The sequence below is a fragment of the Haliotis rufescens genome, unplaced genomic scaffold (assembly GCF_023055435.1).
Source record: "Haliotis rufescens isolate VD_foot unplaced genomic scaffold, xgHalRufe1.0.p SCAF_5, whole genome shotgun sequence".
In the NCBI taxonomy this organism is placed as follows: Eukaryota; Metazoa; Mollusca; class Gastropoda; order Lepetellida; family Haliotidae; genus Haliotis; species Haliotis rufescens.
Window position 1 is genome coordinate 52,213,752 of NW_025964223.1, and position 17,511 is coordinate 52,231,262.

A 17,511-nucleotide genomic window follows, 5' to 3' on the forward strand; every position below is an offset into this window, starting at 1 on the left:
CGTGGAGCCGTTGAGCCCCTGTCAGCAACTGTTTCTTGTCCCTTTTCGCTATAGCTTTCAGATAAAATAGTACTAAACAATTGGGAACTGATTACAGAAACATTGATCTTATCATTGAGATCGATATTGTGACTCACAACCTTATACCATTATCAATTTAGATGTATGAAATAGAAACCCAAATTGTAAATATGTTACCTTCGAAACGTGTAAATTTTTCTTACATAAAACCTAGTTAGATAGCCACACTCCATCAGTAGATGGAATTGACATTATTGTTATAAAAGTATTTGTCCCGGTCGTCTGAGGTGTCACAATTTGCTTTCAAAAATATGTTGCCGTTAGCTAGTGCCATGATGCTATGATTATGGATTCAAGTAACAGATTCGGCCTTTTCACCATTGCTTTTTGTGTACGTCGAAGAACTACCACGGTCAATGTAAGGTCATGATACCATCTTACACAAGTCGATGACAACATGTTTACAGCAACAGTTGTATCTTACAGGGAATAGTTGATGCGAGACTCAGTGTACAGTAACAAACAACATGTTTTCACAGTAGTGAGCTTCACTTTAAGCATCTTATGATCAAGGAGTGGTGACATCCAGTGATGCTATTTCTGTCACCCGATATCGTACCAGGACCAGCTGCACGCGCGAGCTAAATGTTGATTGTCACTGTCAATAAAAGTTGGAGGCGGAGCGGTCTCTCTTACAACAAATGCCGCAGGCATTGCCGACGCAATATCGTCACGAGAACGACTGGGGAATATAGGGAAACGAAGTTTCTGTCCCTACAGTGACGTTCATTATTGATGCTTTTTGATACCCGATGTTCTAATACAAGGTGAGTACTAGCATACTCCTAATGTAATGTACAATGTGAATACCTTGTAGAGAATAGTGTTGTGTCTCTCGATTAAGTATTCAATACACACAAGAATGTGTCTTTTGAACAATACATACATGCATCACACTAAAAGGTGTAGCGTGTTTCCCCTGAAGACTTTGGTACTCCACTCGATACATTGATATTGACACAAGATCAGGATCCACAACGTTTATTCCAAGATGTCGTCGCACGAAGACGTTCAGGTTTCAGCCACAACTCCAACGACATAATAACGATAATGATAATGGGACTGCAGTGTCCAGTTGGCATCTTGCTGGCGTAGGTTGCCCATCCCCTCTAACGCCTGCCTTTGAGTCAAGTCCTGACTAATCTAAAACATAATACATAATACCATAAGGCGAATCACTGTCAAACTGTCACGTACCGTATTACAAAACCTGTCTGGTCAGTATATATAAATATTATTGTTGTTGTTGTTGTTATTATTATTATTATTATTATTATTATTATTATTATTATTATTATATCCCAGCTGTTATCTAATTTGTATGAACTATATAATGCACATTTAGATACATATGATACCTTCTTGAGCCAGAGGATATATAACACTTCTATAGACTCCCTTCTGAGACCTATGTCCCGCCAACGTGCCTTCGATACCTGTTTCCTTATGTACCGACCGTGTACCATGTTTAATCTTATTCCACGTGGCACCTCGTGGGGACCATGGATAAAATAACTGCTCCTCATGCAATCTTGATTGTTTTTGGCCATCAGTACAACTAACACACACTGTATGAACAATAACTTTAAGATAAATATCTACCCCTATAGTCAGTGTATCATACAAAATGATATACAATATCAAATGTGGCATCATCGTTTTCCCATAGAACAGTGGTATTTAAAACTACGATATTACATGTAAGCACACAGTCTTTCATACGTAAAACTTCTGGGACAACCTAATATAACAAGCCATGGTACCATGGTTTATGGTACAGTAGTGCATGTGTAACTGGCCAATACGACATCGTCTTTTGTTGGTTGCCTAGTCACGTGGGCATAAAAGGAAATACACTTGCTGATGCTGATGCAAAAGCAGCACTCAACAAATATGTGACACCACTTCTGATTCCATACAGTGATTACAAAATTGTGATCAGATGTTACATCCGAGATCTCATGCAAAAGAAGTGGGACACCGAAGTAGGTATTAATAAATTACATGAAATCAAACAAAATATCGGTTACACCTACTTCGGTTGTCAGTCCAGATTTGATGAGGTCATTTCACGAAGACCACGTATTGACCACGGCAGATAAACACACGAATAGTGTATTAAAAGGTGAGGATCCTCCATTCTGTATCCCTTGTGATGAGAGAATCACGGTCAAGCATGTCCTGCTTGACCGTGTTGAGTTTTCCATCACAAGGGATCAATATTTCAAAGTTTCATCGCTGAAGGATCTTGTTAACAATATTAGCTCTCATTTAATTATTGGTTTTTAGAACTATTGGAAATAGAACCTATTGATAGATTTTGATTTAAATAGATGGTTCTTATAAATTGGTATTGTATAATTATTAACCGAGATTGTTTATGGCTGTGCCCTTGACGGGGGTTGAAGTACTGAAAAAAATATTGTCCCCCTGAGAGGGTATTGTAAGACTATGACTTTCAAAGTATGTTATTCCTACCTTGGTTTTAATTGCAGCATGTTTGTTATTTTATTGATGGCTAAACTCGCCTATCATAGCCAGCAGCTGATGGGATTGTGTACATCCTGCTGGGGAACCGTGAAGGTAGCAACATATCGTAAGTCCCCACGGTCCCTAGCACGGTGGCCTAACTTTTTGGTTGCTGGCAATCTGTAGCCTTTTTTATATTGTGTTGGTTACTGATAGTTTATTCTTTAATATGTTCTCAGGCTAGATTTACCTCAAATCTGTAACAGTTTAGTTATTGTACTGTCCTTGCAGTTTAAAACCTAGATCTCGTGTCTTTACGCCCCAGGATTCGCTAGGCCGCTACGGGTCGCTATGTTACTATGTCGTCACTCGAAACTCAGGTTTCGTTAGAAAGTGATTACGGGGCACTTTTTATCTCGTACTGACTTACAAATGTACTCTGGTTGTTTTGAGCTAAACTTATTAGCTGGGTTTTCATCTCCGTTGTTTTTCTATTTATCCGTAGATAACAAACATTTACGTGGTTGTCAAGTAGCTTTCTTAGTCTTTAGTCTTATTAGTCTAGTTTGAAATTCGAACGTTCTCGTCTATTTTAATGTCAAAAGGGTCTTATTTTGGGGATAGGCCTTCTGTGTTTATGACCCGTTATTTTACCTAACCGAGGTTATTCAATCATTAGAGTGTTTAGTTAATTAACTCAGGTGTTGATTGGTAGCAACCGACTTAATTGGCTGTCTATGCATGTTGTCGGTAACAAAGTGTTGTTTTTAGCTACTTGCATTTTATTACTGTAATACAGTTGCTTAAGTAAGCCACTTCTGTATTTTCTCTGATTTATTAAATCAGAGATCATTGTAAGTAGAGATAGGGTTTTTGATCTTTTTATTATCTCCCATTGATACTCCGAGGGCTGGTTAAAGCCCGTCTAATTTTCAACCATGGGCCATAAAACAAAGTGAGCCAGTCAATGTAGTACATTGTTTGAGTAGTTCATTGCAAGTGTATTTGGTCCGTTAATACCGTTTGTATATTAGTGACAGCCAGTTGGGGTCCAAATGGACACAGAAATGGAAAAGAACGAGTACCGAGAATTCTTCAAGTTTTTTATTTTAGTGAAAAGTAGTCCCAAAGAAATGACCGCATGTCACAAACAAGTGTATGGGGATAAGTATCCAAGCTATTACACTGTTAAACGTTGGGAAGCTATGTTAAAGGCTGGGAGAACAACAATTGAGGATGACCCAAGGTCTGGACGTCCCTCAACTTCCATCAATGAAGATTCAATCCACGAGATAGAAATACTTGTACCCTCAGATAGACGTATTACCATTGCTGAACTAGGGGAAGACATGGATCCACTGTAACTGTTATTCATTAACATTTACGGATGAATACAATACCTCCTCTATGGGTGCCAAGGTTTCTAAATTATGATGTTAAGGAAAAGAGAATTGACGTTGCCAGAGAAAATGTACAGCTTATTGCATGAGGAGGATTTCATCATTCAAAAAGAGATTAGTAACAGGTCTTTCACTATGATCCCGAGTAGAAACGTCAATCCGTGGAATGGCACAATTCAAATTCTCCGGCACCAACGAAATTCAAGTATTCAAGATCAGTGAAGAAATTTATGGCCCCTGCATTCTGGGATGCAAAGGGTTGTACACTCACGGGGTATAATACAATATGTTTTTGATCACACAGACACAGACACACACATATATATGATTGGATGATTGGTCTTCTTACCATCTGCCCTCGACGTCTTGTTGCTGAAGCGGCCATCGGGGAATGGTTGGTCTTTGTACAATCTATCCTCGACGTCTTGTTGCTGTAGAGGCCCCCAAGAAATGTTTGGTCTTCTTATAATTACCATCTGTCCTCGACGTCTTGTTGCTGAATAGGCCATCAGTGAATGGTTGGTCGTTTAACCATCTACCCTCGACGTCTTGTTGTGAAGATCCCAATAAATGATGAGTCGTCTTACCATCTCCCCTCGACGTCTTGTTGTGAAGATCCCAATGAATGATTAGTCGTCTTACCATGTTGCTGTAGAGGCCCTCAGCGAAAGACTGTTTATCTTACCATCTACCATCTACGCCTTGAGGTAATATGTGTTATCATCTACCCCGACAATCTTCTTACCATCTAACCTCCATGTCTTGTTGTGAAGGACCCCAACGAATGATTAGTCTTCTTAATTACCCTCTACGTGTTGAAGTGAAATGGGTTACCATCTACCCTCGACGGTCTTCTTACCATCTCCCCTCGACGTCTTATTGCTGTAGATGCCATCAGGGAATGACCGTTATTCTTAGGATCTTCCATCTACTTGTTGAGGCGAAATGGGGTACCATCTACCCTCGACGTCATGTTGTTTTGGAGGTTTTACCATCTCGACGTCTTCTTCTTGCCTTAGATCCTTAGATTTTGGTGGGGAAAATATTATAAACAAAGCGTCCATTGTACGATTCCAACTATGTCATAAGCGTATATGTTTATGTATCTATATCAAATAGTGATATTAATAATACCAGATTTCTGTGTGCGTATCCTACCCCACCGATAATAAACACATCTTTGTCATAACATTTTGAAATATATTCTCATGACTGGAACGATCGTCATATGGCCGAGATGTTGTGAACCAAACGCAAACTATTATACATAACTCAACTACAAAACTAATCCTCCACTCTGTACATTACCCTCATGCATGTTTAAATACCTGTGAGTGCCATCGGAATTTGAGTAACCTTTGAGTCAATGTAATCCCTGCAGACATATTATACAGATATTCTTTTTATCTTACAAATACCCTATAATACCCTTATGTAATTGAATGAGGTTTATAGGCAATGCCCAAATGTTTCAAAATCAATCTATTATTTCCTTTAACGAGCCCTAGGGTAATGTCAACTTCGGATAGAATAGTACAGACTTTATCATGTACCTTTTTCAAACGTGGTTCCCCATTGCATGTGACGTTTGTGATGTGACAGCAGCATACGTCTCTCCTGTACCAGAATATATAATGTTAAACTACTGAAACAAAAGTCATCAGGAGATTACCTTTCCCCTGGTCTTGTGCAATTATGAAATGGAGTTTGGATACTTATACCCTACTTTTGGTTTTTAGCCATTGAATGCCTTCTGTTCAATAAAATGCTATTCAGTATTTTCTAATACCCTAAATCCTCAGAATAACGACTTTCTATAAAGGAAATTTCATCAACTCCCAAAACATGATCAAAAGGCACCAGTTCACTTCAACGGTTTAGGAGTTCTGCTCAGGAAAAGGAAAACAGACGGACGGACGGACGGACATGCTGATCGCTATATCCCCCCAATTGTTTTTTTTCAAACCGGGGGTGTAATAAATGAACAATACTTCCACAATCCACCATGTGCGTTCAGTGAATGTGTAAACTACACACATACTTGGTGTTTATTCGTCAGCATACATTGTGAAAATTGCAGATGAAGGTCCTACAGTTTCTCCGGCATAATATGCTCCTCATCTCCACAATTATCGCTGTTGTACTGGGAATTGTTGCTGGGATGGTGTGCCGAATGCTCAAGCCGTCCCCAGACGCTATTCAGCTGGTGCAGTTACCTGGAGAGCTTTTCCTTCGTATGCTGAAGATGCTGATGCTGCCTCTAATAATAGCCAGTATCATTACAGGTAAGATTACCATCTTACATGTATACACATTTGTGTACTGACGTACATGTACATGTCGTCATTGTCTATATATTCCTATGATATTTGCACATTAATGACATCACAACTGCCACGTTTTCTATTCCGGTTATATCTTTTCAGTTTTGATAATAAGAAGGAACAGATACCGAATTAAACCCTGCCCTTGCAATATACCACGTTGACTTACTCACGATCAATAATGCTACATGTATGTCATTAGAGTATATGATGTCACATGTTTGAAAAGTATGTTATCTTTTCTATTCTGGAAAAGCAAAATTAGACACACACAAACAATATATATATATATATATATGTATGCATGCATGTATGTATGTATGTATGTATGTATGTATGTATGTATGTATGTATGTATGTATGTATGTATGTATGTATGTATGTATGTATGTATGTATGTATGTATATATATGTGTGTATATATATATATATATATATATATATATACTGAACCGCAATAGAAACGTCACCCAAGGAACATTGCATGAAAAGTTGTCATTTAAATATCTTGGACATGTTTGTCAAAGTTTCCAAAAGTTTCCTGGAAAATGAAATTTGATAATGAAAAAACAAAATGGATGACAATAAAACCGATCGCCCAAATGCATCACGGCAACGGCCATGGTAACCCGGTGCACGTGAGTTCCGTGCAAACTGAAATCGCCATGCGTTCCCCCATTTCTTGCCCTATAAACATCCACCCAGATCGGATAACATTCATGCGTTACTGAATTCCTACCACATGCCAAGATTGACAAGAAATCAGCGACATGGGTCACCACCCGACGTCAGGATGGTCAGATTGTGCGACAGCATCTTCAAGATCGCTTTGTTACTGCTGGGGAAACGACTCGACAGACCATGGGAACACACCAGAGACACATTAGTGCGGACACCGTGCGTCGACGATTGACGAGCAGACACTTCCACTGTCACTGGCCACACCGAGGACACATTCTGACACCACGTCATCTCCGGGACCGTCTTCAGTGGGCAACACAGCATCAGCTTTGGCGCCACCAGCAGTGGAGAAGAATCCTCTTCTCAGACGAGAGCCGTTACTGTATCTCAACATTCAGATGGCAGGGAGAGAGAGTCTGGCGACGCCGTTGGGAACATTATTCAGATGCGTGTGTTGTTGACTGAGACTCGTTGGTGGTCCGAGCTTCATGGTGTGGGGTGGAATCAAGTCTTGAGACCACACGCCATACCTCATTTGGCACGTCGCCGCAACCACGAGTTTCAGCATGATAACGTCCGTGCCCACACTGCGAGAGCAACAAGAAACTTCCTCCAGCAGAATGGCGTCGAACCATGCAGTGGCTTGCCCTCAGTCCCGATTTAAATCCCATTGAGCACCTGTGGGAAGAGATTGAAAGACGTCTGAATGACGTCCGACCAAGGCCGACAACTGCAGCTGAACTGCGTCAGGCGTTCCTCAGAGTGTGGGCTCAAGTGCTTATGACCTTCATCTACCGCCTTATCCATTCCATGTATCGACGTTGCACGGCAGTCATCAATGCACATGGCGGACACACGAGACACTGACTTGTGATGACATTTTCTTAGAGAATAGTGTTTCACTTTAAGAACATTTTACACTTTAATTTCAACCTTGATGATCAGTTTTGCCAAGTTTCATCTTTTTATTATGTCTCAAAGTATGTTTACAATGTTTGGACAAATAAGGTTTCTCATATATCTATCCATGGTGACGGTTCTTTTGCGGTTCACTATATTGCATAGAAAAAGCACAGCACAATATAGTAATAATTAAGTAAGCTTTCTACTCGTAACACGTATGACATGTCCGTTATTCGTTATCTATGGTTTGTTATGCAAGTACCTCTGCTGCTGCAACACTGGTTGGCTTGACATTAGTCCTGACCATCAAACCTGGAGCTTACTCAGACTCGTCGACAACGGATATATCACACAATAATACCATGTCATCAACAATGGATATCCTTTTGGACTTGATAAGGTAGGGTTTGTTTGTTGGTTCGTTTGTCGTTTAACGCCGCACTCAGCAGTATTTAAGCTATATAAGGCTATAATGTGGTCCAGACATGCACTGATTGACATCATGAGCATCGATCTACGCGTTGAGATGAAATGTCGAGTGTGTGTGGCTGCTTGTCGGGACTATTGACGATTTTATAGTGAGACACCATGCTGTAGTTTAAAGTGGATATCACTCAAACACAATATACACAGACCGAGCCGACGAGTTACTTGTTAACAATCGGTGATAATCATGAGGACTTTCTAGGGTAAGGAATTTAAAATTCTGAATTCCCACTCAACATGTTATTTCGTAGTTCAACCCCGTGTTTTACAAATAAAGACAGTTTAAACATTACGTCGGCATCATTCGATGACAAAATAGAAACAAACGCTATTCTACTCATCTTAGATACGAAACTTTCTGGTATAAATTTAGTACGTAGTTCTGCATAATAAGGACATTCAAAGGTAAAATGTATTTCGTCTTCTATAGCAGAGTTACAGAATGGACAAATTCTTTGTATTCTTTCAAGTGATATATTCCGTCCATAATTAATCATAAGTTTTGACAAGCCAAGTCTGTATTTAATATATACATTTCTTAGGTGACTATTTGTTAAAACTGATAGATATTGTTCTGGCTCTAATAAAGTCTTAAATGTTCTGTACAAATCATAACGTGAACTGTTTTCCAAGTTGCATTGCCACCCTTGATAGAACATATTTATTGCCATTTTAAGAAAATCATTTAGAAATAAATGTTGATCACCAACAGATTGGTTAAGCCATATATACCCATATCGATGTGAGAATAATAGTGTCCTAATATGCGATACCCATTTAACCTTACCGAAACTATCTAAATGAAAGAGCATGTTATAAGCTTTTTTCGGAAGCCGATGTTCTGGCATACGGATGATATTAAACCAAAATTTTAAACACTTTATTTGCGAATCAATGTAAAGTGGGTATCTTGGGTATCACTAGACCACAGAGGTCTCCTCATCCAACGCAAATGGGGCCACCCGATACTGTTAGTCGCCTAATACGACTAACATGGGTTGCTGAAGAGCAATTCTAACCGGGAATTTTACAGGGCCTTTATGTTAAATATCTATGCATTTGCTCATCATGATATGAATCTAAAAGGTAGTAATCTACGTAAGTATCCGTGTTATTTCCTGTTTAATACATGCATTAAAATGTTAACACAGAAGGAAGTGATGAAAATTATTTTTGAAGGATGAATAACATGAGCGCAATTACAGAATCTCCATTGTTCAACAGTACTTACAAGATGGTAGTTAAATACATATTTGAGGCAACTGAATCAAAGGTGGATTTCGTACAAAATATATTGTCACTTACAACAACATACTGATAAGTGAATTTACAACTGTTCCGTGCGAAAATAATCGCGTACTGAAAACAGCTGCCATGACCGTGTTTCATTTCGCTACACATAGCGATGTCGTATTTGAATTTGCTGCACATAAATAGAAACAGGTTTAATAGATGCTTTGTATTCGTCGACAATAAGTCATATACATCTAAGTCATGTTATATAATGAAATGATATGAGATGACGTGAAATTTTCGCCGGATAAAGCAGGATACCCACACATAACCCACTACGATGTCATTCTTTCATTCATTGATACTCATCGCTTTTCATTTTGTCCTCCAGAAACATACTTCCTGACAACATAGTTGCTGCTACTATCCAACACTCACGCACTGAGATGGTTGTTCATGGAATAAAGTTACAGGACGATGGCAACTCTAGTTCTGGTTACCTGCAGGATACTGGTGGTGATTCCAGGAAGGTCAACCAATCTGTTACGGCAAAGAAAACAGTGATGGTTGATGGGGCAAATATCATAGGTATTCTTAGAAGTTGTTGCTAAATAGTTACGTAAGCCACTTTGAAATATGTTTGTGCAAATATGATTAGCGTGTTCATATTAAAGGCGTCATGCATGTTCATAAGCTGACGATTATGCACTTCCTTTCCTTCTATTAAAGGCTGAGGTCCAACGATTATGCAATTCTTGACCGCACAAACCAAATGAAGAATGCATGAATTGAATCTAAAGATTAACATTTCTACTTAAGTCGATCTCAGTAAATAAGAACAAAGATAATGAGAACAAAACAGAACTTTATTCCACTCAATGTAAATACTATGTAAATAGTATGTTGAGGTTAACTGAGGAGCATATTTGTTTTTGACAAAATTACTCGACTGGAACAAGCAAATTTCGCCCAAAACACTTAGTCTATGGGATTGTAGTAAGGAGATAATTTTGCATACCTAAATGTTTTCCTTCTGAAATATGCAGGTATGTAAGAATTCCTAATGTTAAATTAGTCACATGTAAATAAATAATGGTATTCATCACCTAGGACATACATAATGTACAGAAACGATAGGTATTTTATTCCAACGTCCTCTCTCAATGGAAAGGCGATGACACGAAGCTCTAAATCGAGTAATGTTGACTGAACAGTTTTAAAAGATAACTTTCAAAGTTACATATTTTTTAATAGTTTTTTTCAGTTGAATGCAATTTCTGAATACAAAATGTCATGGAGGAAATATAGATAGAAGGTTTGCTCATACCAGATCTTAATCTTAAGGATGCATATCAAAACGGAACCTCACAAATGAGTTAAAAAGATTCCTTATCCACATATTTAGAAGTAACGAGCGTAGGTGTGCGTATTGAGAGTTTGACATTTAGGGATATCATATTATTCAGCAAACGGATTGCTGTAGGTTAATATAATTAAATACTTTGTAACCTATAATAGAAATAAGCCTCATCACGATTCTCATCAAAATAGTATCTGTGGTGTTGGTTTATATTTAGCTCAAACTCTCGGGGAAATGTAGCAGCGAATTTCAAGAATTTGAAGTCAGGTTCAACAACTGTTGTATTCAAACTGATTATAGAGATTAAGGAAGAACCCCGATCCTGAAAAGTTTGAATATTATATTATAAGTACCAACCACCTGAAATATCATCGCTCAGGTCATCGATTCCAGATGAAGTATTGCAGGTAATCAGATACACAATTGAACCCCACATATCCGAAGCAGGCGGTAATAAACCATGGATATGGATCTACAAACTTCGGGTTTTCGATACCAGAACAATCAGGAGCTTTCTCGTGATTGACAGATTTAGGTTCTGTGGCACTTACCAACTACCAAGGTCAAGCAAGCAGGCAGTTAGTGTGATTATGCAGCATTAGCTGGTGAGAAATGGTGTGACAAGTTTGATTTTGATCACCACGACAGTGAATTAAGAACTGAATTGCTGATGACACATCTGAAATCAGACAACAATAAGGAACTAATGCCCCAAGCTGCACAGAAAGCCAACAAGCTAATTTAAAGAGTTGATAAGAGGTATAGAGAAACAAGTGCGTTGGACCAAACACAATGAAATGGAGTTACAAGGCCTCCCATATGGAAACTGTGTCCAACAAGAGGAATAAATTATGTTAAATGTGACCAATTCGCTAGAGCCTGCCTACAAGCTAACTCCATTGGACGGTAGCAAACACAAGCAAATAGCCAATATCAATATCAAACAAGTACGCCACCAGTGACACTCATGCTGCCAACCACGTCACTACGAAAATGAACACACACAAGAGGAGGCGTTCCAAATATATTCGTTAGATACTCAACATGTGAACAATGTAGGCGCTAACGCAGGAGGCAAGATATTACTCTGTGCAACGTCTTAACATCTGACACATGGCATAAGTTCACTCCAGCGAAATGCCAGAGAGACTGTGCAGCCACATGCAACACTATATCGGAAGAAATTGTCAGACATATTTCCCCAAATGTTGCAGTACTCAGATCCCCATATATAATCCACCTATATGGTGATGCCATATATCCTTTTGGTCAGGTGAAAAAAACAAATATGATATTTTGATATTACAGGTTCTTCCGAAAACCGTTGAGCAACAAACAAACGTTACTCAGAAATCTCATTATGAGATGGGACATGCATATCAAATGCTTAGTACTTTGGAAGATTCGGCCTTTGTTTCGTTCGGAGCACGGAGCAAAAGACACTTGTAAGAAAAACTGTAAATGCGCCATGAGATCACAATTACACGTTTTCTTGATTTCGGCTCCACTGCTAAAGGTCTCCGTATTTTGTGTTCGTGATTCTTTGTTATCCCATAACTTTCTCCTGACAGGTGTCATTACCTACTGCACTGTTTTTGCTGTGACGCTCGGCCAGCTAGGTCGTCGTGGAGCAGTGGTGACACAATTCTTTACAGCCGTCAACATCGTCACCTGCAAAATGATCAGACTTGTCATGTGGTTGGTAGATAAAACTTTTCGGGAAATAAAATGACATTCATGTGTCAACAGTTGTTTTAACAAAGCAACAATTGATAATCAAATTGTCTGTGAATAAAAACATTTAGGATCAGAATCCTGAAACTGTGAATGATATTGTGATTACTCATATCAGTTAAACGTTAGTGCTGGACTCAGTATGGGTGTTTGTCAACATAGGATTGTGGAGTGTCTTACACAAGTAATCAATAACATTCATTTACCTATATGATAAGTGTTTTGTGTATTTCGCCTATATATTACATTCACCCCGTGAGGATTTCGGGGTGTCTTCTGCAACAAATATTTTCACACGCACGCACGCGCGGGTTGAAAGAGCCGTCTTAAATGATGTGGTGGTAAGCATCGGTGACTTGATTGATAGCGTGTCAAATTTATTTCCCGGAAGGGATGGAACGTTTCTCATTATATCAATCACTTGTTTATTTGGCCCAAAATCTATTGTTTCCAGGCCATCAGAAATATCAGTATATTGCCGAGTGCGGCGTTGAACACCAAACGAAGAGAATAGCAATGATTACTGTATAAGTTATATGTCTGCATTTAATTTGATTGCTTGTCCACTGCCTGTTTCTGTCAACATTGCATTACTCCAGGTATTCACCACTTGGCATACTGTTTCTCGTCATGGGCCAGATAATGTCCACAAGTGACATGACGGAGACTGGACAAACACTGGCTATCTACATTGCAACTGAGTTGGCCGGATTGGCAATCCATTCACTGGTGGTCCTTCCAGGCTTGTATTTCATCCTGACAAGAAAGAACCCATATGCCATATATCTCAAAGCAATACAAGCTCTGCTGACGGCCTTTGCAACAAGCTCCAGGTACACATTTTCACAGTTCAATTCATCTCTGTCGTATTTTAGTTTTAAGTGCAATGAATGAAACAATATTCACCGCAGGTATAATGAGGAATGGCGTCAAATTATACAAAACGATTTTACCGTATAATTATGACACAGATCAAAGATTCTAGGTATTTTTATAAAGTATAACTTCAAAGGGGCAGGGTCTCGATTGGGTCCGATGTACTTACCTTTCATAAGGGACGAGAAATTTGGATAGGGATATCAGGTTGGGTGACATAGTTTGCGTGCCCTGACCTATTACCTGTCTGGATTTATTTTTCGATCTCTAAAGTCTGCAATATGAATTACAGCTCACTTCTACACCAATGAACCTTTATACCTATATCTTTCTCAGTTCCTATCCTCGAAATATGTATACATATGTTGAAACGAATGTTATACGACGGCAACAGCTGTTTGTGTTTGAATACTGTAAGAATATGAGCAATATGCAATCAGAAAACAGGTTACTAACAGTGTAATGCGCTGAACATTCCTAATGCGACATTAAACAGTAATCATTATAATAGTCGACATATACTAGTAGCTCCAACTTTAAATTTTAATTTGCACAAGCTCCGTTGTGGTTAAATGAATTTAATGTGTGAACCCACATCTGGTGTCCCACCTCATGATATTGCTGGAATAATCCCCAAAACTGACTAAAACCATACTCACTCACAATATGACATTAATTTGAATATTCATGTTACCATCGACACTGGGAATTTTACCACAATCCATATGAATTCAGTATGGAATATAGAACTTCAAATTGTTCTTTGATGCCCCACTCAGCGGTATTCCAGCTATATGAAGGTGGTCGAATCTGGACCAGGCAATCCAGTGACTGACATCATGAGCCTCGATCTAGACAATTGGGATGCGATGACATGCATCACACGAGTCACCATGCCTAACCACCCGATCCCGTTAGTTGCCTCTTGCGATAAGCATAGGTTTCTGAAGATCAGTTGTAATCCGGATCTTCACGGGTGACTTCTGATTGGTTCACCCTTGTGGAAACCGTTAACGTTGATTTTATCATATTAAGTAAAGTTCTTTTACTCTGTATACAAGTGTCAACGGAGAACAAACGCAGGTATGATCCACTCTGCATTTACCCTAGCTGACGGACAATCAGTCTCGCACAAGGAAAACCACACCTTGTATTTTTAAATTACTGAACATCTCTGACATTAGTTTGATACAACCAAACATATCAAACTTGTGGACAAAAATATCCAAATTGCTTCCCAAATTTGAAATTTTAGAATTCAGAAAGATATGTTGTTTTTTATATCTTTGCTGTTGTGTTTCTCCTTCTCCTATCAGCCATTTTGTATTTAATCTGAAGTTGTCTTTTGCTACTGGTCCTGCGCTTAATTATCCTTGTTGACACTGGTTAATGTCAGAAAAATAAGAACCTCGGTTACTCAACATATAATTATCGAACGCACGTAGTGTAATCATATTGCAACCAAGAATGGTGAGCATCGCCTGCTTTACATAACAGTCGGATCTATTTCCAGTGCTGCCACGCTGCCGGTGACGATGCAGTGCGTCGAGAAGCGGATGAAGATGGACACACGGATTTCCCGTTTCATCCTCCCAGTGGGCGCCACAGTCAACATGGATGGCTCAGCGGTGTATGTTGCCATCGCCCCTGTGTTCATAGCTCAGTACAATGGAATCAGCATGTCAATTGGAGACGTAATAATTGTAAGGTATGTTGATGACCCTGATGGAATTCTGGAATACTGTAGGTCAGGAAAACGCAGTTTGTTTAGATAAGTAATGTATTCCGTAGTAAGACCATTTGACCTCTTACTCTAAAAGGAGGCTTTAAAATACATATAGCACGGCACTCGGACACGTCCAATGCATTTAGAATGAGTGAGCGAAGTAAGGTTTTTTTACGCCGCTTTGAACAGTATTCCTGTGATATCATGGCGTGTCAGTTTAATGTGGGAAGAAAGCCCGAGGTGATTCAGGTGTCAGGCGTTTACAGATTTGGTGAAACTCACGAGCACGGTCAATACATTGGATGACGTGGTCTATCTTTATGACATACATGTAGTTGTTTACGGTGGAAGTAATATCAACAACTGACTGTGGCATCAAAACAAGATTTCTCACATATGCAAAAACATGAGATAGAACCTTCTTATAAGAAACATTAAACAAATCTGGTCCTGAAGTATACTCGCCCCAAAAATTAGGGGATCATGAAATAAAATAGGTATGGTCGGTCGACAGAAGAACGATCAGCTTTGATGCATTTGTGGACAAGTTGTTAGGCTTTAATGTAAATTGAGAAAAACTAGTTTCATGATTAATGACTTTTGTGTCACACTAAACTATTTTCCAGTTTAACAGCTGTTCTGAACAGTATAGGATCTGCTGGCGTTCCTGGTATTGGGTATGCTGTGTTGTTGCTTGTCCTAAACTCTATTGGTCTCCCGGATCGAGGCATCTCCTTCTTGGTGACTGTTGACTGGTTGATGTAAGTTATCCTTATCAGAATATGTTAATGTTTGGTCTAATTATAAGGATATGCATACGGTGTAATGAAAACATTTCATGTTTGGTTTCATGTCATCTGTTTTATTCTTTTGGTAGTTGTCTGAGGTCACAACTACCTTTCTGATTATGCCTAAAACAACCTACAGTTTGAAAATGATAATTGATATTACATTAGCTGGTGTTCTCAAAGTGAAACTATGTCGTTATCCGTCTGAAAGCAAATGTTTATCACATAATAGGGTACATTATGTTGACATGATAAAGCCAATGGAACAAAACGGTACATTTCTGCTGGGGTCATTTACAGATAACGAAGCCAATATGAAGGTCAGGTAGATATTACTTTCAATTAAATCCAGCCAAATCTTATGTTGTTATTTCTAAATGTTTATTGAAACATATTGTTACGTATTTGTTGTCATTATATATCAGTGACTGAACAACAAGCTACTTTTCTGGCTGATGTCACTGTCCGGCTGTAAACAAAACTGACCTTGTAATCTAATATGTTACTGCGCGCATTCCAGGAAAATGTGCAATGTTTAGGTACCGATTGTCAGGGATGACAATTTTTTTTTTTGACAAAAGAATTTAAGAATGACATTGTATGATAATGACATTACCACATTTCTGTGTTTTGGGATGGTCAATATCCTGTAAATAAACAGTGTATTTAGCTAGCCTTGGCACTTGGGCTGTGAGTCTACTTTTGGAACCCAGTTGGAGTGTCTCGACGTCGTGGGTTTTTACTAGTGCCATCAACAACTGATTCATCTCATTCTATCTCTCCAGAGATCGTTTTCGCACCGCCGTAAATGTGGCAAGTGATTGCCTGGTCGTAGGAGTTTTCTCCCATTACACGGAACTTCCTCCACGTGACCCGTCAGAGACACAAAGTGAGCCGCAACAGGAAGATCAGGAGATGCTTGAGAATGGCCTTGTGTGAAGCTACAAAAGCTCCTTCTCAAGTCTCTAAGCACTGTTAACTCTTTTCTCTATAATTCAATATACGACTCCTATGTATATCTTTTTATGAGTGACTTAATCATATTTCAAAATTGTGAAAAACATGAAAAAAGAATTATTTTGTCTTCAATTTCCCTTGTATTCATATGTATTTGTATGTGTTGTTTGTTGTTTAACTATCCCGTGAAAAAAGCTCCGAGCAACCTATGGCCTGTAAGAAACGACAAAATGGAGGGTCGGGTTCGATGACGTGGTTGATCTTGTTTGGTCTTACCTCTACTTTGTGATACACTGTTCATTATATCAATCACTGGTTTGTCATGACCAGACTTGATTATGTGCTAAATAATGTACACAGGTGTCGGTGGTGGTGGTGAGCTGAAGCGAGGTGAAATGGAGTTTAACTTTTCTCGTTTCTCCTTTGACGAATGTTTGACTTTGTATAATGAAAGAGTGACTCTGAATAAACAAGGGAGATACATTTTAGTGGA

At 38.9% G+C, this 17,511-nt stretch overlaps 1 protein-coding gene across 1 annotated transcript; it reads left to right on the forward strand.

Annotated features, from left to right (window-relative positions):
• Positions 1-6,030: 6,030 nt before the first annotated feature.
• LOC124127676 (excitatory amino acid transporter-like) lies at positions 6,031-17,000 on the forward strand. The gene is made up of 6 exons (XM_046491081.2): positions 6,031-6,235; positions 12,509-12,635; positions 13,271-13,504; positions 15,061-15,255; positions 15,900-16,034; positions 16,847-17,000. The coding sequence occupies exons 1-6, from the start codon at positions 6,031-6,033 to the stop codon at positions 16,998-17,000; spliced, it is 1,050 nt and encodes a 349-aa protein (XP_046347037.2).
• The last annotated feature ends 511 nt before the right edge of the window (positions 17,001-17,511 follow it).